General features: G+C 37.5%; 1 protein-coding gene across 3 annotated transcripts in view; it reads left to right on the plus strand.

Moving 5' to 3' along the window:
- The window catches only part of SERGEF (secretion regulating guanine nucleotide exchange factor), a 78,072-nt gene that overhangs the window by 25,197 nt on the left and 26,232 nt on the right, over positions 1-26,643 (plus strand). For 2 of the 3 annotated variants that reach the window (XM_063289390.1, XM_063289391.1), the window contains exon 10: positions 13,400-13,436. In XM_063289390.1, coding sequence (XP_063145460.1) covers positions 13,400-13,436 — 37 coding nt within the window. Of the gene's footprint in view, positions 1-13,399; positions 13,437-23,603; positions 24,057-26,643 lie in introns of those variants that run through there. The other variant, XM_063289392.1, reaches the window with a different exon arrangement.

Below are 26,643 nucleotides of genomic sequence, written 5' to 3' on the forward strand. Positions count from 1 at the left end.
AGTACTGTGGAAGTTGCAGTCTCAGCATGTTAGGGAAGCACTAGATTAGGAGTCCCATAGCAGCTTGAATTATGTTAAGCGACATAGAGCTCCATTCCTGATTAGTAAGAACATCAACTTCATATAAAGCTCTAAGGTAAGCATTCTAGATACCAAATCTACTTGCATATTGTCTGTTTACTGTTGGATGCATGGATAAAAAGAAGTTATCTCCATTTTCCCTCTGGTACCTTACCCCTAACCTTCATCTAATTGGAGTTCCCACTTTCCACACTTTCCTCATTTTGCTTGATGACTCCCTAATTTAAAGCAGAAATTACAAAGTTTATTTCTGAAAATCTAGCGGGAAATTTGTGTCAAATTAAGTAATTTTGGAAAAGGTAAATAACTGTACCAGTTGCAGGTCTGGCATGAAAGAGAGAGTTTCAGGCTTGCAAAGTGTTGATTTCAATATGGTTTAAATGCTTCTAGCTCTAAGACTTCCATCCAGTTATGCAAGTTAGAGTGTCAGAGATTATTTGGTATGTGGAAGCACTTCACTTGAACTTTACTGTGTATAGTACCATCTAGTTGACTGCTTTTATTGCTACCTTTTTCGGTTTTGTAGAAGCTGTCATAAGCTGTTGTTTTCCACATATCTCATTCCAAATTTTTTCCTTAATAGTGAGACCCAAAGGTGACTCTTGGTTGTGTACCTTGTGATGTGAAGATAGGCTGGCAATAGGCAATCTTTAACTATATTGATTTCATGCTTAGAATGTCAAAGCAGAATTACTTGGAGTTAAGTCTCTTTAGATAAAGAGATTTAACTTTAAAGACATCCACAATACATCATAATTATTTTTCCATGTTAGAACATAAGCGTTTTATTCCTGTTTTACTGTGTAGTATTTTTTTCTGAATAATAATTTATTAACGCATAAACAAAAGCAAAATGTAGTTCGGAGAAGCTGACAACAAAAGCGACTAAACGAATAAACAAAACCAACATTCATATTGTTAAATATAATTAAAAGTTAGACAGGCAGAGGATGGAACCTGCATGGCACCATACAAATCTCTACTTAAGTTGAACAAAAACTGGGAAAAATTGAAAGCAAGCATAAGTAGAGTACTGCATGGAAAAAGTACTTACCTTTCCTGTACAGTACTATAAGGCACACACAAGGCTCCTTCTGCTGGCTGCTAAATCACAGGAAGTAGTGCAACCATGTGACTGGGTCTGCTGCCTCAGAAATCCAGCATTGTAAGCCTGGAGGACTTCCTGGTACCAAAGGGTGGTCATGTGACCCAAAATGGCCACTGCTTTCGGGGTGGCCGAATCTGGGTCACGTGATCGTGGAGGCCTTGTGAGGTTCATAATTTTGGGCCCCAGTTGGAAATCTACTTTTGGGGTACGATTGTAACTTCAAACGGCCTTTAAATGGCCGGTCGGTAAGTGAAGACTACCTGTATCTGTCTGCTATTTAGGACATCCTTGAAACCTGGAGTTATTCCTTGACCCTGTCCTATTTGATTAACCACATGCCATTCTAAGTTCACTTGTTTTGGCCTAGGAATCACTTGTTGATCAGAGAGGGAGATATTATTTTAGAAGCTGATGGCACATCATCTGGAGATCTGAGTGGTTTCCAACATACAGGAATTAGCCTTTTCTTTTCTAGTACATGTAATTGCTTGACAACTCCCCTTATTAGAAATCTGCTAACAAGCTCTTGTTGCAGTAGCGCTAAAAAGTTTAATTATGTGAGGATTGACTCCTGATGACTGCATGGTGAAAGTTGAAATCTTGTTTCATAAAAGAATTGTACGTTGTTACCTATTTCATTGAAATTGGTAGAATGACAATCTGATTATTAAAGCTTTTGTTGATTAAAAGAACAAATTAATTGTTCTTCCAAGTAAAAGATAAGTCCAAGTTGTCATTCATATTTACTGTAATTTTGTTGAAGAAATTTTTAACAAGATAAAAGCAATACAAATATTAGAAAAGGAACAGAGAAAACAAGGAAGAATAACTGTCTAGAAGCCTCGTGTGGCGCAGAGTGGTAGGCGGCAGTACTGCAACCTAAACTCTCCCCATGACCTGAGTTCCATCTTGGCGGAAGCTGGATTCTCAGGTAGCCGGCTCAGGTCGACTCAGCCTTCCATCCTTCTGAGGTCAGTAAAATGAGTACCCAGCTTGCTGGGGGGAAGGTAATTATGACTGGGGAAGGCAATGGCAAAATGGGCTAGAATCCAGGAGACTGAGAGTTCTAGTCCCACCTTAGGCATGAAAGCCAGCTGGGTGACCTTGGGCCAGTCACTCTCTCTCAGCTCAACCCACCTCACAGGGTTGTTGTTGTGGGGAAAATAGGAGGAGGAAGGAGTATTAGATACGTTCGCCATCTTGAGTTATTTATAGAAATAATGAAGGTAGGATAGAAAATAAAAGAAAAAATGAAAAGAAAATAGAAAAAGAAAAAGAAAGAAAAGAAAAGATTATAAAGAAGTGGCTTCTGGTCTTTCTGACAGTGGTTATAACTGCATTTATATTTTACCTACTTTCTCTAAGGTTACATCATACTTTCCTTCTTCCATAAGCTATCCTTTCTAATTGTCAAACCCATAAATCACAACTTCATTTCTTTTTTCAGCAAAAGGTCCGTAAGGGGTTTCCAGTCACTAATAAATGTAATAGTTGATCTTTCTCTAAGCAAACAAGTTAATTTTACCATCTCTGCCAGTTCCATCATCTTCACCAACCATTCCTCCATTGTGGTCTTTCCATTTTTGTGTATATAGTAGTCTCGCTATCCCATCAAAATGGTATCTTTTTCTCTCTGAGCTTGTCAGTTAAAAAAAACCTTCATTTGCTTAATATTCTGATCAAAATTTCTTTAAGTATAATCATATCTGCATTATTGATATTCAGTTTGATAGTAAAATGCTGCTGCAAATAGAAGATGCAATAGTCTTCTTCCTGACAAAGTGCACAAGAATATCCCTTGGTATATTTCTTAATTTTGCAAATCATGTGTTAACTCTATAAATTTTGTCAATTTCTGCCTCCATATCATCTTTATTCCATTCCAAAAAGTTTGTTAAAGATTGAATAACCTTTTCTCTGGTGTCTTTTCCAGGATCCTCTGGAACTCCTCTAAGTCTCAAGCAAAATTCTTTTTCTCTCAATTCCAGTAATGCCAGATTGTCTAGTCCTTTTCCATCTCTCTGATTATTATTTCTGTTTTACTTTCTAAAATTTCCACTTTGTCATTAATTTGTGTAACTTCTCCTGTAAGTTGTCCTATAAGATTCTTCAATTTTTTTATAACTTCTTCTTTCATCTCCTGTTTCATCTTTACAACCTTTTCTTCCATCCTCACTTCAAAAGCAACCAACTCACTTTTAATAGATTTGACAGATTCAGATACCCACTTCTCCATCTCTTCAAACGCCTTTTGTAATGTTTCTGGAGTAATCTCCTTGTCTGTCCATTGCTCCAACGAACCTCTCCTTCCATCACCAAGCCTTCCAGCTGTTCTGGTGGTCGCCATTCTTTTATTTAGAATCCAAAAATAAATCAGTTACGAAGTTGAAAGTAAAAGGCAGGCTTCTCCATTTTCCCCCTCTTTCGCCTTTTCTGTTCTCTTAAGGCTTTAGTCCAATCTGTCTTTCCGTAGTTGTAATGACACAGTCAATCTCATGTTACACTAATCTCCTTGTTTTGTAAATTCTGCCAATTGCCTTTTCTGTTTGATGTCAGACAATCAACATTCTACGCATGAAAAAACCCCACAAGACTTCCATCCCGCAGTCTTCTCATGAGGAGCAGCGGTCCGGGTGTAGGTGGGCAACCTCTGGTCTCTCCTTTATCCGGGAAGACTTTGCCAGCCAGAAATCTTCACTGGCCACTGTTCACTGCTGCAGTGCTATATCTGCTCCTTCTGAGATGTCTAGTTCACCATAGAACCTCACTTGGAAACCTCTCATATTTACCTGAAATAGTGACAGTATAGTTTTCAGAGGAGAGCTTGTTGTGTGTCTTCTTTGTTTTTTGATAATTCAAATATTTTATGTTTTGTAGGACACAGATGTGCAAAGCTGTACCTTATCTCTCCTTCATAACATTACTTTGCTTGTCATTGTCCCTATATTTAATTTTTTTTCTGAGTATCCATTTAAATTTTAGATTATTCCACCTGTTTGTATGAATCTCTATTTTTTTTTAATCAGGTTCTAAATATTCATTGTGTCTTGATCCTCCCAAAGATTCCTTTTATCTGGTCCCAGTACAAATTATTTTATCCTCAACAGATCTTGATAATTTCAAGTAGCGGCTGAATTTTAGCATACTATGGTGAAGAGAGGATAATATAATAGCAACCTTAGTTAAACATTAACACCTCTTTGGGGCAAAATGATCTCAGCTATATGTGCAGGTATTTCTCTTGGATATATTTTTTCATTCCACTGCCTCATAGCTCTTGATTTTGCTAGCTGAGGTGGAATAGGGTTTTATTTTTTTACCTGGTATAATATCAAGCCAGTTTGGTGTAGACATCAGGCTAGAAACTGGGAGACCGTGAGTTCTAGTCCTGCCTTAGTCATGAAACCTGCTGGGTGACCTTAGGCCAGTCACTCTTTCTCAGTCCTGGGAAGAAGAAGGCAAGGGCCAACCACTTCTGAAAAACCTTGGCAATAAAACTGCAGGGATTTGTCCAGGCAGTTGTCAGGAGTCAAAAAGCTGACTCAAAGGAACACACATAGTATCAAGCAAGCAAGCATAAAAGAAATGTCTTCCTTATACTGGATGTTATACTACATTAGCCAGTCCAAACAGATATATTCAGGCTTATAGACTAATGAATTTTTTTCACTATTCATGAGCAGAAGAGAGACATCTGAATTCTAACAGCCTCTCTGTCACAAACATAGCTTTAAAAAGTTCTGTTTGCTGACAGCACAAACATGAAAAGGTATATGAAACAGATGTATGAAAGTGGCTTTAGCTCAGCTAGGCTTAGCAGGTCCAGTACTTTTCCACTGATTTTTTTTTAAGAATTCAGAACTGTGAATGTGCCACAACAAACTGCACTGCAGGCTGCAGCCCCCAATTGGCATGCTAGAAGCATCTCTAGCATACTGCTAAGTAGAGATCGGTGAGGAAACTGGGTCAGAAAACATGATCCCTGTACCTGCAAGAGACTGCAGAGTGTAACAGCATGGAAGTGGGACTGTCCACAGCATGGCACTGTCTTACTAAGTACACTGGGAAAAACTGCTAAGAGTTTGCCATAATGTGTCTTTCAGCTGGTGACTGGCAAGTGAATGTAGCAATGACCGTTTTGCATAGATTCAATTTAATGCCCTATAAGACTTACCTATAGTGCTTTGAAGAACAGTCTTTCATTCCTTCTATATGAAGCCAGTACAACTTCATACATAAATACTTAGGCAGGAGGAGTATTTGTATTGAGCATCACAATGTATATAACACAAAGGTTAAGTCTCCAATTATTGCAACAATGCATGAGGTGGATTTTAATCTAGATATTCAACCTAGGACTACCTTCCTCAATCCTGTTTTTTCTAGAAATGTTAGATTTGAACTCACATAATTCCCAGTCCTTGTTGATAGTGACCATGCTTACCTAGAATTATGGGGGTTGTAATCCAGCGCATATGCAGGACCCTGGTTTGGGGAAGGCTGATCCAGGAACATTTGAAGTATGTACGGTAGATAATGGACTTGCATTTTTATTTGGATTGAGTAAGCAATAGTTCAGTATATATGATGGAGATAGAAATGAAATATGACTAAAGCAACAATTGTTCCAACATATGCAAAGCAACAGTATATACAATATAAGGAAACAAGGACAGGAACATTCTATGTGAACTCAAATAAAACCTTAGTAGAAACAAATAGAAGTAGTAAGGCTGCCTAACCTTCCTTTTTAAAAAAAAAAGTGTGAGGGAGAGACACACAGTTTCACGAAACATCTTAGAAGGACTGCTTTGCAGAAATGCTGATTAAAATGGGGGCACCCTTCTGAAGCTTTGCACTGCCCTACTAAATAAATATTTCCCCCACTGTTTTCAACTTGTCATGTCTTATAATATAGTTTGTTATGGGAAGAGAGTGTTAATTACCAGTTTTTGTTCTTATTTCTATCTTGACTGAAGTCATATTAAGAGTGAGCCAAGTTCTTCCTCTTCTGCCCATGAGGTTCTTTAATTCCTGCAAAAGCAGTCTGTTTTCTGGATTTTGGGCCTACAGCAAAAGATTCACGAAGTGGGGAAGGACGTCTCGGCTTCTCTCCCCAATGCACTTTTTCTTTTTCTTAAAAAAACCCAAACCTTATGCTTGCTCACTTGCAATGGTATTTACCACTCTGTCTTCCTTTTTCTTGGAAAAATGATCAACCGACCACACATTGGTCAAATTGTAACACAGCATTGTGTTATACAGGAAGAATGAGGAAGAAGAGATCCCACTTCAAGCAAACAAGCAAGCACTCATGCATGCACAAAGATTTCTTAAAATTAAAGAGCTGGCCACCGACGTCTTACGCTCTTTGTATTTCTTAGTTATTTCCAGCAGTGGACACGTTTACAAATTGCAATGTAATGATTCTAATTAGCTTGTAGCATCATGGACAGCAAAATGAGTCCATCAAATGTTTCTGTCAGCAATTTCTATCACAATTGCAACACTTTATATGATCTGTATATTTCTTAGCACCTTGCTGCACCTCAGTTTTGTTTTGGCAATTGAAACATGGCCAACAAAAGGTCACTGGAAATATACTTGCACAGTTGTACCTAGCCTTGATCTCTACTTCTAGATCTTTGACTAATAGCAAGAACTATTCTCTCTACTATTCCATAAAAAGCTTGGAATTATTCATGGTCTGTAATTAAAATGAATAATTTGATCTCAGAATTGGAAATTTGAGATGAGCACTTTTTTTCTTCAACCGTGCCATGTGGTTTCTAGGCAGTACTGCTAGTCCTCGTTTAGTGACTGCCTTGTTTAGCGACTGTTCAACTTATGACGGTGATGAAAAAGTAACTTATGACTGATCCTTGCATTTACGACCTTCGCAAGTTTGTAAAGCTGAAGTAAGGTCATAAGCACAGTTGTGGTTTCACTTAGCAACCTCTTCAATTAATAACCTAGTTGCTGGTCCCAATTGTGGTCACTAAATGAGGACTACCTGTATTGTCTTGGAGCATTTCTATATGAGGCTGCTAACACTACAAATTTCCCATCTGAACTCACTCATGGTATGAGGATGGAAAGGGTAAGTTGAGACGGATAGGGAAGGAGTGTGGAAAGAATGCTGGAACTCCTGGGTTAAGAAACTGTTCCTAGGGAAACTGAACTGGAAATGCAGGCTTACTCTCCTCTGAATTAAGACAGGATAGTTTTGGTTTGTGAGGACATCTAAATGACAGGGAAAATATTACAGAATGCTTCGTTACTTCTTTACAAGCCTCCAGGAGGCTAAAATGTTTTGTAGGCTACTAACCTTTATTGATTTACTTTTTAAAGCTGTTATAAATACAAAAAGTGCCATAGGCCATTGCAGCGCTAAATCTGTTTGAAACAAAGCTTTAAAATATAAGTAACAGACTTCTCCAAAAGCAAAAGCTTTTGATTTAGCTTAGTGAGGTTTAATAATTGCGTTGGCCTATCAAAACACTGAAGTTCATTTTTTTGATCTTTCAAATAATGCTGTTTGACAAGATATGCATTCATACTTAGCAAACATTAAGTATGCTGCTACATTATTTATTAACTCAGTAGACCAAGACACATTGACAAATACAAATTTTGTTCTGTTAAGTATCATGAGCCAGTTGGTCTAGTGGTTAAGGTGCTGGGCTAGAAACCAGGAGTCTGTGAGTTCTAGTCCCGCCTTAGGCATGAAAGCTGACTGGGTGACCTTGGGCCAGTCACTCTCTCTCAGCCCAACTCACAGGGTTGTTGTGGGGAAAATAAGAGGAGGAAAGAGTATTAGGTATTTTCACTGCCTTGAGTTATTTATAAAAATAATAAAGGCGGGATAAAAAATAAATAAATGTATCATTTATTTATGTTATTTAGTAACAGTACTAAAAGAGAGCTCTCTTTTGTCTATTTGGATTTCCCCAAGTTCTTTCTTCCCATCTTCATGTTTAATCCTCAGTGTTCTTTTTTGCAAAAGGAGTGAAAATTGCTCACTATTCTTTGCAAACCTGTTTGATTGGCAGCAGAATTAAATGATCAGGATATATCTGAGTTAGAATTTTGCCTAAGCCAAAAGGTTGTATGCATTTGTGTGTGAGTAGCCATCTGTTGCATTATATTTATTGATAAAAAGTTAAATAGAAATGAGACAATTTCTTTGACAAATATTCCTGCCTTCCTTTGGATGTTCCAGTAAGCCCAACCTTACTAAGCTGATGTTATTTTGGGAGAGATTTGAATTAAATAGGAGGGTTGCTTGAGGAAGAATGCAGCAGGTTACTACTAGAGGGATGGTGCTCCACAATCCTCATGCAGCCATTCCTAATAAGCTAGTAACATTTTAATATAATAGATTGATTGATTATGCACCATCAAGTCATTTTCAGTTCCTAGCAACCACATAGGTAGATTTTCTCCATGATGATCTATCCCTAACCTGGTCTTTCAGGTCTTCCAATGGTGCACTCATCACCACCGTAACTGAGTCCATCCACCTTGCTGTTGGTCATCCTTTTCTTCTCTTTCCTTCCACCATTCCCAGCACTAGAACCTTTTCCCAGGCCTGCAACTAGGGTCTTTGTCACCCGGGGCAAACTTGGATTCTGTGCCCATTTTGGTACCCCCCCCAGTGCTCATTTTGGCACCCCCCCAGCGTGGCACCTGGGTCACATGCCCTGCTTGCCCCCACCCCAGTTGTGGCCCTGCCTTTTCCAGGGAGCTGGGTTTTTGCATAATGTGTCTGAAGTAGGATAATCTGAGCCTGGTCATTTGTGCCTTGAGTGAGAACTCTGGGTTGATTTGTTCAATGATCCATTGCTTTGTTTTCTTGCCTGTCCATGGAATTCTCTGGAGTCTTCTCCAATTTTAATATTATCTATCTATCTATCTATCTATCTATCTATCTATCTATCTATCTATCTATCTACCTACCTACCTACCTACCTACCTACCTACCTACCTATTAATTATTCAAATTTCTGTCACCACCCATCTCCCCCCGAACAGGTGGGGAGTTTCTTTTTTTTTTTAAATGAAACCAGCCTGATTGTGTAATCCAGTGTTTCTCAACCTTGGCAACTTCAAACTGTATGGACTTCATGGCTGGCTGGGGAATTCTGGGAGTTGAAGTCCACACAGCTTGAAGTTGCAAGGTTGAGAAACACTGGTGTAATCTGTACTGATTGAAACATGTTTCTTCTGTTGAGTTTGCAAGGGAAACAGTTTTGATACCTTCTTTATTTCCATTTGGTTTTTCATTTGTTGAAATGCCCATTTATCTCAGTACAAGGGAAAGTGAAGATTTCCCCCCCACCCTTTTCTGTTCTATTCTCTTTTGCGGGAAGATAATTTTTCAACTCTTCAAAACAGATGTGGGTGGAGGGGGAGCTGGCTATGCCAATAAATACAATTTCGTCTATGCTACTTTACCCTTAGAATGCAATTTTTTCTGTGTTTATTCAGAAGTAAATCCCATGCTCCGGCTCACTCTGCAGTTCAAAGCTTAGGATCATATTGTCTGGATGCATTTCAGCTTACCAGCTTTTGCACAATTTCATACTATTACCCTCCAGGTAGAAGCTGGTTGTGGTTTTGTACATCTGTGGAATAAATTATAAAATTTTTGGCATTCCTGTAGCTTTAAAAAGAACCAAGCTGCTGGGGGAAGGCTGATATGCAGAAATGATTATCAGCTGGTTAGATCTCCTAGCTGCTTGATCATTTGGGGGAGGGGGGCTTGAAAAACCAAGTGCTCCCTTGTCTTTTAGTAGGAGATTTTAACAGCCTGCGGGAATGTGCTTGGAAAGAGTTCCACACAGGAGTGTTTAGAACAGACACTAGGTGTCAGCTGATTCATACAATGCTAGCCAGTAATTGGTAGATGGTGAAGAGCTGTCCTGATACATTTTGCTGTGGCTTGGTTGCTATGGAAACTGCTGCTTTTGTACGTGTATTGTGTGTGCATCCCCTCCACCATATGGGTTCTGCTTCACAGACACTGCAGATTATGGAGATGTGTTGCCACAATATAGCTCTTAATGGTGTTGCTTGGATTATGAAGAATCTATTCTCTTTTTCTTTGTCATGCTTCTGATAGTTAAAAACAAAACCAAACAACCCTCCTCCATGCCCCCTCTCCCTCTAATTTCTGTAGGATGTTGGCTCAGTGTGTCAGCTGGCAAGCCAGGTATTATGGGCACCAGAAGGCAGGCCCCTGACGTTGAACAGAAAAGAATGTATGTTGCCGTTTTCTTTGTCGCATCTATAAAAGTTGGTAGCAGTGTTTAAACAGTTAAAAGAATTTGAAGTCTGTCCTAACCTAGAGCCCTTTAGACCTCTTGGACTACACCCTATCATCCTCAGGTCTCTGCCAGTCTAGGCATGATGGGGTTGTTATGAAACTGATTTGGAAAACAGGACTCAAAAGGTTGCTCAAAAGTATAAATCTGCAGTGGGCTTCGAAGCATGAAAATCATGCTAAAATCTCACCATAATCCATATTTATCTTTATGCCTTATGTTAGGAATTATCTGTAAACAGACTGGCGTGTATTCATGAGAGAAAGGTGTTATTTGAATTTTTTAAAAACCTGCTCATCTTTTAAACTTTTGCAATCAGGGGAATTTCTCAGTGGGTGAGTATTTCCACATATGCTCAGAATTAACTCAATTGCTTGTCTGTGCCTACAACTATCAGAAATTCTAATTTATCTAAAAGTAGCTGTGATTTCTTTAAGGTTTCTGGCTAGGGAGATACTGTTTTTTGCCCAAATACAGGAAATCTCTTGGCTGTTCCCCACCTCTGGGCCAGTTTGGCTATTCTGTAATACATCAGTCACACTTCACATAGAATAGGCTTGTTTGAGTAGCTGTTTTATGTCATGCAGTTTTCTATATGGAATCTTTGTTTGCGGGTCCAGTAAACCAAACCACGGACAGAATAATTACATCCATCTATTAGAGGATCTACCTTGGCCTAAAGAGAGAGGACAATGCAAGTAAGATGTCAAGTAGATGCTGTCAAAAGTAAAAGCAGAGGTTTTAAAGGTGTCACTGTACATACCATATTTAAAATATGATTTGAAGCCAATAGACTATAATTGCTGTACTCATTTAACAGTTGCTCTAGGGCAATGTTTCTCAACCTTGACAACTTTAAGAGGTCTGGACTTCAACGCCCAGAATTCCCCAGCCAGCATGGGAGTTGAAGTCCAGACCTCTTAAAGTTGCTACGGTTGAGAAACACTGCTCTAGGGTAAACTATCTTTTGTCAACATCCTGTATGCAGAGTTTCCGTAGGATGACCAAAACTTGTAAGTTTGGGTCTCTTAAAATTGAATGATATGTAATCATATTTTAATTGTTTTATTGTATCAAACAAGCTAACAGTGACTGTCTTAATAATATGAGGTAACATTAATGTGATGTAATGTTAAATTTTGAAAAGGAAAAGAAAATGGGACATGAAGCAAACTTGATTGCCACCTCCTCCATACATTAATAACTATAACTACTACTGCTACCACTACCACCTCCCCTTCCTGATAAAAGTAAGATACTGTCACCTTGGACAGTTTTTTTCAGAGGGATTTAAGAGGCACACCATTGTAGAAGAGTAGATTATTTTGTTTTACTTATAGGAAAAGTATGAGAGTTTCACATTCTTTCAAGTGCAGAGCAGCCCATGCCTTTCTGGCAGCAGGATGCACCCCAGGGCAAATGTCTTGCCTTCAACAGAGTGGTTCTTGACAGCTGAAGAGACATGAATGTCTCACATTCTTTCTGTGATGAAAATAAAATCTACTTTAGTTCTTGAATTGGTTACCTCTCTCTTGAATCCCTCTAAAATGCCTGTCTCTGTGCAGGGTGAAAAAAGAAATAAAAATATTTTTGGTGGTTAGCCAGTAGACAGAGAAATAGAAGAAATAAATAGCAAAGGATTGGAGAAGAAAAGAGAGAGCAAGGAAATTAAAGAATAAACCACAGTGTCAAGGCTAAAGTTTAAAATTTTTTGCTTGTAGCTCTAAGGAGAAATATGTAGAACAAGGAATGTCTGATTATGCTAGACATAAAAGTTCAGCAGGCTGAGATGAAATAAGCACAGGAGCAAAACTAAAAACATTTTAATCCCCTCAAGGTATTTTAAATATTCTTTTTCCTTCCACAGGAGCATGGAAATTCCTCTGGTTGCCATCAGGTGCTTTAATAAGAAAAATGGCAGGAAATCTGATAAAATGTTGATTACTCTCACAGCCTATCCTTTTCAATATAGATAACATTTTATGTTCCTGCACTTCTGTAATGTTGTCTGAAAAGAACAGAATATGGGACATTTTCTTCCCATCCCTATCCATCAAGTATTTTAGTGGCTTACTTTCTTTTTGTAGCAGATCATTTTTCAGGACAAATCTGAGAAACTTCACAAGGGATTGAGTTAGCTGTGTGAAAAGGAAAGCACATAACATATATTTTATTTATTATTTATTTATTTAAAAGATTTGTACATACACTGTTCACTGACGATTATGAGATTTGTAGTTCAACCCATAGCTGATGCAACTTCCAAGCAATTTTCTTCCTTCGCTGTAGTCCTGTTAAACAGTGAAGAGGGCATATAGTTGTAATTTATGTCATTGTAAATTTTTCTTTTTAACTGGCACTGAAAAATAACCACTAGGAGTTGTCGGGGTGGAGGAGTGGGTTGCTTATCGCTGAACTAAGGACACTGCTGTTTGCGCTACCAACACTATTATAAAGCAGATTTATCATGATTTGATATGTATATTTATCAATAGTTTTATTACAGTAGTTATACTTCACTTCTGAGGCAATTACTGCTTGCTTATCAGTACCCTTGATTGTAGCAGTCAAAATTGTTAAGGACTGTCTCCATTCTCCTTCAACCTGACACCTTTGGGACTTAATGAAAAGAAATTGTAGACAGATAAAAGAAAATATTCCTTTAAACATTGTGCGGTATTGCCCCTGAGATTGAATTTCTTTGCAAAAAAGGATTAGATTATCCGTGATATAACTGCTATATATCATCTCCAATATGAGAGGCAATATGCCTTTCAATACCAAGTTTATTTTTATCATAAATAGCATAACTAAATTATGCATTCCAAATGTATTATTCTGTTTAGTATTTCTGTTTACTATTATTTTACCACTTGTTTTGCAGGTGGCATGTGGTTCAGAGCACAATCTAGCAATAGTTGGTAAGTAGCATGAATTTCTGTTAAATGCTCTGAAGTCATTTAGTTGTATGCCAACTGTATGCCAGGTTATTTAGAATGTATGCCATGGTATGTATTCTAAACCAAGATGAAAATTGCAGTCACAAAATGAATGTTGTTGTTTATGTATATAATCTTAAGCATGACCATTCGAATTGTTGGTGAAATTCTAACTTTAACAAAGCTTGGGTTGCAAATCTCAAATAATACAATTAATAATTTCTCACACACAAAAATTTGTTGTTTTCAATACATGCAATTGCAGTGATTCCCCACTTAATGCTCTAATAGTGGGGAGATCTTTTCACCCAGCACAGAGCATTTGTGTACAGCAAGGAAGCACAGCATGCCCTTGTATTACTTTTATCAATTATACATGATAAATTCTGCTTTGACTAAGACTACATTGTATGAGCTTCCTGAAAGATCAGCATGGTAGCATGTTAACAACCCCTTCTTCTTTCTCCTTGCTGTCCTAATCATACCATAGTTTGCTTAAAGGGTACTTAGCAGGAATTCTTCCTAACAACCACATATTATTTATTAAGTCTAGCATTTATATCACCATGGCACTGAGATTTATTTGCTTGAGTAAGAGATAGATATAACCGTTCAATTTGCTTGTTGTCAAAGTCCTTGTTCAGTTGTATTATAATAATATATTCTGATCTAGGCAGCAGCTAAATTTAATTGTACAAAAGAAAACTGAGCAAAACACAAGAATAATAAATAGGTGAGAAATATCAGTACAAAATAAAACATAACCAGCAGGCAGTTATGTCAGGAAGAATTGATATAGGTACAGGGGATCTTAGCAGATAATCAGAGTTAAACCAATATAAATGTGCAGCATTAATATTTACATTTGCTAACTCCAATGAATAAAAGAAAAGAAACTCTCTAGAGGAAAAAAAATGGATATTTGCACAATGCCATTGTTTTGTAGTGAATGCCAAAACAACAAAATCTTTGGAATTTTTGCTGAGCTACAGTTTACAATGAAAAATGCACATTTCAAATTTATGTATTTTATGTAGATGCAGGATCTAACAATAAACAGAACCCAAATATACTAAATCTGCTTCCATACTCAGTGAGATTCTCTCACAGAGTGAGACTTTACTAGTTACACAATAATTTTCCGTTGAAGAACGTAAGTTTTATTATAACTTAGCATGTTATGGTTGATTAGATTATCATGAAAGAACAGATCCTACAGAGATTTTGAAATATAAACAGTTGAAAAATAGTTTATTTAGGTACCAATAAGCATAGTATTCTATATTTATAATTATAATAATAATAATAGTTCATTAAACTACTGCCTGACTCTCAATGACTCTGGGCGGCTCACAATATCTTTTGCTTTGGGGTAAAATGCTTGTTGCATTCTTTCTGAACACAGAACAAATGCCTGCAGAGTTGCTGCCAAATTGAAATACATGGGACATAGTAATGTTAAGTGTAATTAATGTATATTAAAAAGAAATGTTGCATATTTAATATTGTCCCAGCATCATTCACTCGCTGCAACTGTCAGAATGCCACTTTAATACTTTTCAGTTTAAGAATTACATCTATTTATTTCCTGTTTGCTTGCTTGCTTGTATTTTCTCCAAGAACTTGAGGCAATGTACATGGACCTCCCCTCCCTTGTTTTACCTTACTTCAATCCTGGGGAATAGGTTTTACTGAGAGAGAGTGATTAGTCACCTAACAACTGAAGAGAGGCTAGAAAGGTTCTTTAGTGCCTTTGTCATTTTCTTCTGATATCGCATGGGCTCAGTGTGCGAAATGCTCTAGACTAGATTAATGGTAGGTTTGGGCTGTTTGCCTAGCATGTGTGAATCAGGTCATCACATTAAGCAAAATTTGGTCATAAAAGGGTATGACCAAGATGTATGGTTTAGTATTTTGTGTGAACCTAGCTGTGATGTTATTTAGGCCTTTCTTTGAGCTTAATTATATGGTATTGCTCCCCAAAATTGTGTGCTATGTTTTTTATTATTGTTATTGATGTTTTCTTATTTATTTATTTAGCAAATTTATATAGCCACCTATCTCACCCAATGGCGTATAACCACAGTGACAATTAAAACAGTATAACCATCATTAAAACACTAAAGTACAAATAAAAGTAAAAATATAGAAAAACCAAGATTGCAGGAGAATACATAATATATACACCTAATGCAACCACCTCACATAATACAACCACCTCACAGGCTTCCCTTGGTATCCCCAAGATTGCTGGAAAAACCGCATTTTAAGGGCTTTCCGGAAGGTTAACAGGGATTCTTTTGTTTACATTCTTTATTACTGTGTATGTTGCCTAGAGTTGCTTCAGTGATAGAGGTGGCTAATAAATTCCTCAAAAAAACAAAAAAACAAATTTAAATTCTGTTTTGTATTCCATCTTTCGCCCAGGAACGCAAGATAGCATATATCAGTCTTTCACCCATCCACCCCATTTTAACCTCAAAAAGCCTTGCAATTTAGATATCAACCAAGTCATTTAACATGGTGGCCTCCTATAAACAGGGTAGTGAGCATTAACAACATGTGTCCTGCTTTGGAAGATCTAGCTGTCAGAACCCAAATATCTAGCTGCTTCTGAGATGAAAAATTAAAGTAAACCAAATGCATATGCAAATGTTAATCAGGTATTTTAAAATGCCCAGAGATCTCTGGCTTTCAATCATCATCATCTCCAATTTGTCAGTGGCTGCACAATGACAATATATCACTGTCAGCTAGTTATAAGAGATAGACCAATCACTGCTTTTCCCTCTGTAGCAAACGTTTTGTGCTGTCCATCATTTATGAGTGAGATGATCTTACTGTCACATACTTGAATTCACATTTTCTGATGTTGATGGAAATTGCTGAGGAGTTTGATCACGATAGATTAAACTGTGTGCTTTGGCCTGTTATACAGTGCTTCCCTGCATTCACCTACCCTGAAATGATGAGATCCTCATATAGAGGCTTATTTAAAAATATGTATAACATCAAAAAAATGGGTTGGAGAAAAGCTGGTCTCCCCTCTGATAACACTACTTCTCAGGGCCATTTAAGAAAGCTGATTTGCTAGAAGATTTGAGATCACAAAGCTATTATCAAATGCATTTTAGACTTGTCTGAGCTCAATGGATGAATTCAGACTACTGGGTTCAGAGAACATCCTTAAATTTATTTGATGGTGACTTCATGTCTTGTGTGAATCTAGCCATTATGGTATAGGCAATGTAGCATCAGTAAGAAAATAATGGCTTGGCATAGTGTGAATACAGATCAGTGATCAAATGCATAATCAACTTCTGGAATTTTCACTGTCCTGTTGACCAGTAGTTACAGTCAAATGTTGTATGGTCTAAATAACTGTTTTCCAGCCCTAACAATTTTGAGTTGTGTAGACTTCAAATCTCAGAATTCCACAGCCAGTGTAGCTGTTGATGAGAATTCTGGGAGTTGAAGTCCACAAACCTAGATATTGGGAAATATCTAGCCCATATTGGGAAACACTGATCTAAATCATATAGTTCTGCCCTTGAGTGCAGGTTCCTTCAGTAATCTGGACTGGTGTGAAAGAAAATCTTTCTCGCTGCAGTTGTCTTATAGATTGGTTAGAATGAGGCTTGGGTGTGGCAACACGTTTTTTTTAAATCCAGGAAATTACAAACAGTGTCTTCATGTGTTGCATATTGTGTTTAATCCTACAGTCAGTAAGAAAACAACTTGAGTCCAAATGGCAGGCTTCTGCCCTAAACTATAATTTATTCATGAGTTGTTTGCAAATCACAGTAAGCATGAAACAAACAACCTACCTTATGACCTAATGTGAGATATAAAGTGTAGTGCATAGTTAGTCTTCTGATTTTTGTTTATAGTAATATAAACAGATGACAGCCCAACCTTAACTGAGACCACCATGAACAGATAGAAGGGTGCTTCTCTTCCCACTTGCTTTGCCAAATTTTCCGCATAGGGTTTTTAAAAGACAACTCTCTATTGTCACCAGCTGAGGTTTTTCTTTTTCAAACATTATGTGTTTAAACCCTTGGGGAGAGATTTTGCAGCAAGTGGCTAGAAGGAAGGTTTAAGCTGATTATGCGTTTCACAGTGTAGATCAGAAGTGGACCCTACCTGGTTAAAGCAACTCTTTTAAATATTTAGCAAGCATCAGGTTGTTTAGCCCTCTTGGTGGCTAGTGGAAGATCAATGGCAATTTTTCCTGGGATAGAAGCATCAACAAATTTTGTCACAAATTCTGCTTTGTGGGTGTTTTGCTTCTGGCAGGTCCCTGGTGGGACAATTGCTACTAGGCACAAAGAGCAACTAGTGTTTATCTTTCTCTTTTAAAAATTCTGATTCACTTTTCAGAATGAATGAGGTGGTGGGAGTTCTAGTTCTTCCCCTATAAAAATGTCATGCAAGCTCAGACCACTCCTGGATCTTGTCCAGAGGCTTCCTATCCTATAAATAATCATATCAGAAAGCTTTTCAGGAAAAGTAGTTCCTGCGTTAAGAGTCTTGCATTGCAATATGTGTGTGTGTAAATAAAATTATGTGAGTGTTTAGCATGATCCCTGACCACTCTAGTCCAACTAGTCCAATTCTTTTTCTGGATATTTCATTTTTAAAAAATGAACTTTCAAAAAATCTCTCTGGCAGCTGTGAGAAGCAGATAATGGCCTAGATCAGAGTTTCTCAACCAGGGTTTCATGGAACCCTAGGGTTCTGCAAGAGGTCACTAGGGGTTCCCTGGGAGATCATGATTTATTTAAAAAAATATTTCAAATTTGGGCAACTTCACATTAAAGAGATAAGTTTCATTATTTATTTTTAGTTTAAGAACACTGTTAATGCATATATACAGGCCTAGCCATGAAACGAATATAATAATTTTGTAACTTCTGCCCTACATTTGACCCTGAATATGAAGAGGTTCCCTGAGTCCAGAAAAATATTTCAAGAGATCCTCCAGGGTCAAAAGGTTGAGAAAGGCTGGGCTAGATTGATTGTTGATCAGCTCTAATACATTTCTTATGTGATTCTAGGGCATGATTAGGCTAATTAATTACTACAGTTCACAACTTGCCTAACAAATACCCTATAACGAATGCAAAACATCTTAAAAATATGAAGATTAAATAAAAGGCAGGAATATATTTCAGGCCTCCTAAAATAGAAAAGTATGTAAAACAGAAATATATTGGAAATATATTCAATGAAAGCCATGAGAAATAACTGTCTTTTTAAAATTAGAGTATATACAAAATACATATTTTACCCCCTTCTATTTAATAATAAATATCATAATAATTGATTGACATTTTAATGCAAGTTCAGGTTCCATTTTTCTTAAATGTTTAGTAATAGACTACTATGTATTAAAAAGTAAAGACAAAATAGGCTACATCACTAAAATCATTTTTGATCTACATATTTTTGGCTTTGTATCTACAACCCGTATAAATATTGTTTTGAATACACATGCAAAAGGCATGCCAGTGACCAAAAGAAAGAAACACATAAATGATAATACAGTCATTAGTAGCTATATGCAAATTCTAGATGTTTCTGTATCCTTTTGCTGGGATTTTGTATATGTGCCAATGTGGAAAATACTGTAGCCATTGTTTAGTTAAGTTTTTCATCCTTGTATTGCAAAATGTGTGGTGTGCGATAATCACTATGTTCAAATTGATCTCTGTGTTTCTTGGCACTTGATAGAGTTTATAGTTTCAAGAGATTCTGGGCTTAAATATCCTGTTACTGTTTTGCTAGAAAGGATAAAAGACTCTAGAGATTGAAAGCTTCGTATCTACAACCCATATTCTGCAGAACAGGCCTAGAAGAGAAAGGCATCTCTCAGATTAATCTGCTTCCAGCATATAATCAATGATTTATAGTCTATTCAGGAAAATAATTTATTTCCATTGATTCTCACTTAACAATAGAACCCTTAACCTAAAATGGCTACTTGCCAGCAGTAAGTGAGACTAGCAACAAATACTGTATCCCAAGTCTGTCTCTGTATCCATATATGCATATAGAAAGAGAACTTTTAAGAAGATATTTACATTGAAGAAATCAGATGTAATGGGAACCTGGTTTCCAGAAAAACTACAGCTGTTTTGATGTTACTGTAATGGGATCACAAATGATCTAGAAGTTAAATTCTATCCCTCTCAGTGTGAACAGAATTAATGGTTTATGGAGGTGTTAAATAACTTGGCAATGTTAGGATGTTATCCCGTTAATCACTGCCAGTATGAGGAGATCACTTATAATATCTTTTGTATACATTTATGCTTTAACGTAATACCCACAGACAATATTTTTTGAATTTTCATCTGACTAGACTGTTTAACTCTTTCCTCTCTCTAAGCTTATAAATGGGTATTTACCATCTGAGATTAGTACTTCACACATTTGATTAAAGGCAGTTTCTAGTGCAGAGAATTATGGTTAGTTAAGGTGGTATAAGCCTTCTGGTTGATTTTGCTGGAACCACTGAACATACAGGTATCCCCATGGAAAACCGAATTGGACTAACATTTACTGCAATTGAACTTTCACTTCAGATTTATCTCTTCCCCTTTCTATGCCCAGATTATCCTCCCCCACCAGAAGATAGATCTAATGTTAATTAATACCACTTTGATTTTTCCATTAGAGAATTAGGTCTGATGAGACCTGTTTTGATTTTCTATTAACCATGTGGGACAGAAAAGTCAGATGGATTTATAATGTCCCAAAAATATAATCTGTGTGCAGAATATACCAGGTTTCTCTTAGAAAGTGTTTCTTTGAAAATGGAAATAAATGGACTTTTATAAAGTCCAAATGTAGCTGGGATATTATGGGGCTGATGGTGTATAAAAGAACTAGTGGCCTGTGGAAAAATGAAACATTTGAACCTACAGCATGCTCCAATTCACCCTAACAAATGCTGAATTTATCTTGAACAAAAATAAGTTAAAATTAGAAGGAATGAATGAGAAAATGTAGAAAATTTCTCTGACACACCCCCACCCGAAAAGTTATTAGAATGCAGTCTAAGAATTGATGTACAGTATCTTGAGATGGTTTTCACAGTTCATGCTGAAGTAGAAAATAACAGTAACGATTGTTAATATTACCTCATATTACTTCTGTACTGTATTTCAAGTTGGGGAATCTCTCAAATTCATGATGGTAATTCATCTACTAAATATCTGGACATCTAGTTTGATGATTTGGAAGAAGTGGGAAAGGCAGGAAGAGAAACCTAGACAATCTATAATGACATAGACAGTCAAACAAATGTTCTTGAACCCAGTGGGCCATAATAAAAGTTTCAGAAAGCAATTTAGATAATTCATTGACATGTATTTTAGAAAACAGCCATACATTCAGCTGGGATAAATATTAAAGATCTAGATCTATGCTACCACACAGTGCATGGGAGAAGAAAAGATCTGTTTACAGTATGTACACAGGCAAGAGTAGGGAAGTAGGATGAGCTGGTGGGGAGGGACAGAATTTAGTGGTGGGGGGGAGAACTTCAGGAATCTGACATGTATGCCATGTGAGTAAGCCAGACATTACTACTTTGCAGCCGTTACTCCTGAGGAAGTGGACAGGGTCCTCCAGACTGCATGCTCAGCCACCTCTTTGTTAGATCCAGGTCCATCTTGGTTGGTCAAGGCTGTCTGAGAGTGACCATACAGTGATATCTGCTTTTTTGAGGGAGGGGGTTGTCCCTTCAGCTTTGAAGGAGGCTGTAGTATCCCTCCCCAAGAGACCATCACTGGACTCAGTGATCCTGGATAATTTCCATCCAGGCTCCTACCTTTCCTTCTTAGAGAAGTTTTTTAAGAATGTGGTTGGCTTCAACTCCAGAGGATCCTGAAGGAGATTGTCAGATTCCACAATCAGATAAATGATGACTCCTCTGATCGTGTTCATCTGCCTTGATGAGCTAATGCGTGTCAAGAACCAGATGGGAGGGGGAACATCAAGGAGTGAGAAACTGTCTTGTTTGGACTAAGGGGAGACGCCAAGGTTGTACCAGCAGAGACATCTGTGCTTGGCATTGCCTAACTATTGGAATGAAATGGGGAGAGGTGTAAAGGGGAGGGGGACAGGGTGTCTGCTCGTTTTAATTAGCTAGTTTAGGTGGGAATTTCCAATCGCAGCTTTTCTTCTGATCTGTACACTTCTCTCAATAAATCTGAATTCTGCATATTTCAGTTGTGCATGAGTCAGGTCATTATTGGGACTCAAGGTGTCATTTCTTACAGAGATAGATTATCGGGACTCAAAGCAGTCGGGTTTCAAGCTGGGTCACAGTAGAGAGACAGCACTGGTTACACTTGTCAATGACTTGTGGTGGAACCGCGATAGAGGTTGTGCATTCATCCTTGCGTTCCTTGATCTCTCAGTAGCTTTCAATACTGTCAATCACAGCATCTTTCTGGACCAACTGCAAGGCCTGGGAGTTGGAGCACTATTTTATGGTAGTTCCTCTTTCTTTATGGCTGGTTTCAGTTGGCCTCTGGGTACAATTCAAGGGTCTGGTTATCACCTATAAAGCCCTTCATGGCATAGGCCCTGCTTATTTGAAGGACCACCTGTCTCCAGTTGTTTCTGCCCGTATGGTGAAATGGGCAGAGTCCCATCAGTCAAGCAGTATCATCTTCTGGGACCCAGGAAATATTCCTTCTCTGTGGCAGTGCCTGCCCTCTGGAATGATACCTACCCCCCTCCCCCCGCTTGAGAATCTTGATGACATTCAGGATGCTATTAAAGACCTGGGTAATCTCCCAGGCTTTGCGGCTGAGTGAAGGGAGCCCTGCTAGCTGAGTTTTCTGGTTATATCTTATTTTATTTTTGGGACTTCTCGTGATTTATTTTTGTTTTTTGTAGTTTTTTACTTTTTAATTTTTAGCTGCCCAGAGTCACTGGGAGTTGTATGGCCTATAAATTGTAATAAAAATGATGACAGTAACGACAACAATAATAATAAATATTTTTGTGGAATGGTCCCTTATTTTTATGGCTATGTAACTTCTCTGTCCTGGCTTGGGTCCCATATGCTATTTTCTTTTATTTTTTCCTTTAAAGTTTGTGCCTTACCTGCTGCTGAATCCCACTGGTTAAGTCTTCACTCACTTCACTCACTTTTGTGTATAGATGTAACATCTTCAGTTTTCTGATCATCTGGTCCTCTGTTCTCAGCTCTGTGTTAAATCATCTTCCTTAGCTGAGATTGTTCGTCCTTGCTTGTCCTCATTTGTACTTATAAGAGTTTCAAGATTTTTCTTGACCTCTGATAAATTAATTTCCAGAATCCAATATGTACATCTCTTTTATCTTTTTAAGTACATCTTTTGAAGGTTATTTTTGACTGACAGAAAATCACAGCCAGTGACAGAGCTTTTATCGTAATTGATTTTAAAAGGCAATTTAGTTAGGGTTTGGGAAACTGGACTGTTACACAACCCAGATGGCTGGACAGTTATTACATGTGTATTGTTCTGGACTAGGGCAGTTTTCAATAATATTTTAAACACCTTTATGACACAGTGGAATTATTCCTGGCACCCAGGGAAATGTAAATACCAAGTTTCTGATCTATAGATAATCATTGAAGCAGTAGAGCTCTATGGAAGTTCCATGACATAGAAAGGCAGAGATCTGATATGGGCAGCAGAATCTGAGAAGCCACATCCAAGAGTTGAGTCTTTCCCAAATTAGTGTCCTCCAAATGTGTTTGGGCTGCAATATCCCTAATTTCCAGCCAAGATGGACAGGATGAAGAGCCAGTACCAAGGCAGCAGTCAGGTAAGAGGAGCTTGAGCTTGGGCCAAGAAAATAACTTGAGAAAACATCTCAGACAAGCCTATCCTTATTTCATATGAAGATAAAGTGAAGGAGGGGGAAACACATTCAGACTTGCAAGATTCTGTTACTAGAGCTGTTACAATAAAAGTATTTATGACCTATATGGCATTGGTTTCTTAGTCTGGTCTATCTTGTTGGGTTGAAAACCTGAGAGATGCCAGGCTGGAGAAGGTTGTGTTAGAATATATATTTCTATAAATGTTATTGGGCTTCCTCAGAGCTACATTGTTGTGTTATGTGATTTCATTTATGCAGTGGAACTTCCCTGGTCTCTGGATCATAGCTCTTTGTGAATTTCCCAAAACTGCCAAGAAGGGGTTCCTGACCCTCCCAATTATATTGGAAGAAAAGGAGAATTCAGTCTTCCGGTGGAAGCTGTCCTTAAAATGTACTTGTTTATTATAATTTCCTGATTGGGCCTCCTCACATTTTAACTTCTGTCTCCATAAACTAAAAAAGCCCTCAGGTATATATTGTGAAGATCACAGTTGGCACATGGTAACCTCAGCTGCGTTCAACATCGCATGGCCCTGAACTCTATTGGCCCAAACTCAAGAAGAGCAGATTGCTTGTTTTCCCTTAGGGCAACCATGATTTGTGCACAATAAACAAAACTGCTGAAATCTACATGGCCTAATTTGAACAGTAAGCAATATTTAATCACTTACCCCTTTACCCCATCTTCCATACTTTGACTTGCAACCTATAAAATGCATGGTTGAATCAAGATATTAATCACTAGCCAAATTAGACATAGTCATAAGCTGCAATATCCTTATCTACTTTATTGGGAAGACAGAATAAAACTGGTGCTCTCCAGATGTGCTGGCCAAATCATGTTAACTCTACCCAGTATGACCATTGAAGCTATTACCCAGCATGTTTGCAGGATACCAAGTTGTAAAAGAGACTTTAAAACCTAATTTTTCTTCTACCCATTCATAGTTGATAAATAAGTTTTGTACTGAAAGCAAATAATCACTATCAATTTTATTTGCATCTACAATTAACATGTATAGGTTTGTAGTGTTTGAGTGCTTTTTTAATGCAATAGATGTTATATATTCATGATTTGAAATCAAAGTGTTCAAATGGACCTAAAGAGAACAATTTATAAAAGGAGGGAGTAGCAACTCCAGATAAGTAAGGAGATAGAAAGGGAGCACCTCTCTTATCATGAATAAGCTTATGTCTCAGTGCAGATAATTGCATCCAAGTGTCTGAAGGAGCCTGCAGATGTCACCTTCAGTGTCTTTCTATGAATTTTGAGAAACCACGGAGGATGGATGTAGTGGCAGAGGATTAGATAAGGGCAAAAGTTTTTCGTATCTTCAAAAAGGACATGGTTAATTAAAGGTTAATTAGCTTGATGCTGATACCAGATAAACCTCTGGAACAAATTATTAAACAGTGATTATTAGAAAATAATGCATTGCTTTATAGGAGCCACCATGGGTTTATCAACAGTTAATCATGCTAAACAAAACTGATATTTTTTGATAGAGGGACAAGTTTAGTTAACCATGAGATTGTGAGAGACACAGTGTACCTTGACTTCAACAAAGTCTCACATGAAATTCTACAGAGAAGATTTCAGAAAGTGGGTTGGACTGTGTGCTACCATTACATAGATACAGACTTGATTGAACAATCATACCCAACAAGTATACATCAGTGGCTCTTATTTGGGCTGGAGAAAGTGTGGAATGGTGTGCCCAGGGCTCTCTTCAGAGCTGTATGCTGCTCAACGTATTTATAAGTGAGTTGGATGAGGGGTTCGAAAATATGATTCTGAAATTTTCACAGAGATAGATGGGATAGCAAATACCTTAGAGAGGTCCAGAGTCCCTTCCAATACTTACATTCTATGATTCTGTGCAAGGTTTTGTTATGGTCAGATCAAATTTAGATTCCAAATAAATATCTATATGAAATATTCTAGAAGGGTGTTGAAACTACGCCTACTAGTCATATGCGTTGAAGCCTGCTCATTGCCGAAGATCAGTCACATCTGTTTGGCAGAGAACGAGTTAACCTTATTCAAGCTCTGTGTGTAGGCAGCTCAGTAAGATGCACTGGGCAATGAAGCAGCAGAATTCAATTTTCAGTGGTGACCTAGGAAGGGCTATTTTTAGTAAAAAAAATAGGTCAGAGGATATATAATCTTAAAACCAATAAATGAAAAGCCTCCCCCTGCACCCCTCCAGGGGCTTGTTTACTTGTATGACAAGACAGCTCCAAGGTGGAGGAACCAGATTAAGTATTATTGCATGATCCATCCTTGAATCTTCCATTGTGAGATCATGGTTGAAAAAACACAGTGTATATCGCATTCTCAAATGCAGAGCCAGACAGACACCTGGGAAGTTGTCCCTTTGGGATTTTACAGAGAGTTAAAACAATGGAATTCCAAATAATGTGGTGCATTTATAAAGCTTGTTTAAAAGATCAGTTTAGATGTACTAAGCACAAATTGTCAGAGCTCACTTCTCATTGCTGGGATGGATTGTTTGTTTTTAGTTCCTTTTATTTTTTGGAATCACGAAGGCCAGATTTCCATTGTGGAAATTCCATGTGAAAAAACTAAAATAGAGGTTTGTTGCTCATTTGACATTTTCAGATTTTCATTTCATTTTCATTTATACATAAATCTATTTTTTAAAAAAACCGTATTCACATATCTTACATATTTTGGCCAGTATTATAAGCAGAGGGTATAAAAATCATGGCTTAGTATATAAAGATACATCAGCATTATGAAATACATAGAATGTGTTAAGATCAAGCAGATTCTCTAAATTGTCACACTTGTGTTGAAAACTACCAGACCATATTTATTTTTTTAAGAAATACAAAGTACAAATATTAACTTCAATACGTCATGAATATTACAGTAAAATGTACAATGCAATACTGCTCCAAGGTATAAAGTAAGAAAAGGAAAGATTGTGGAGAAGTACAAATTATTCCTAGATACTGTGTAATCAAAAAGAAAACACATTGGACTGAATCACTAACATTCCTACTCTTTTTTCAATGTGAAAAAGGAGCCAATACTAACTTAGACAAAGTATAACTAGCAATGTTTTCAGTAACCTGCTTGTTGTAGACATCTGTAGAATATCATAGCAGAGATGGAGTTAGTGTAAAAGCGCTGTTACCCATGTTTTCTATAGAACTTCAGGAAACTGGGTGCAGTTAAAAATTAGCATTGAAATGGATGTTTTAGTGTTGGGCTCTGTGATACCAGTGGTTTTTGTAAGTTTGGTATGTGGTGGTTTGGCGGGGTCTCACC

Source organism: Candoia aspera, chromosome 1 (genome assembly GCF_035149785.1).
Source record: "Candoia aspera isolate rCanAsp1 chromosome 1, rCanAsp1.hap2, whole genome shotgun sequence".
Lineage (NCBI taxonomy): Eukaryota > Metazoa > Chordata > Lepidosauria > Squamata > Boidae > Candoia > Candoia aspera.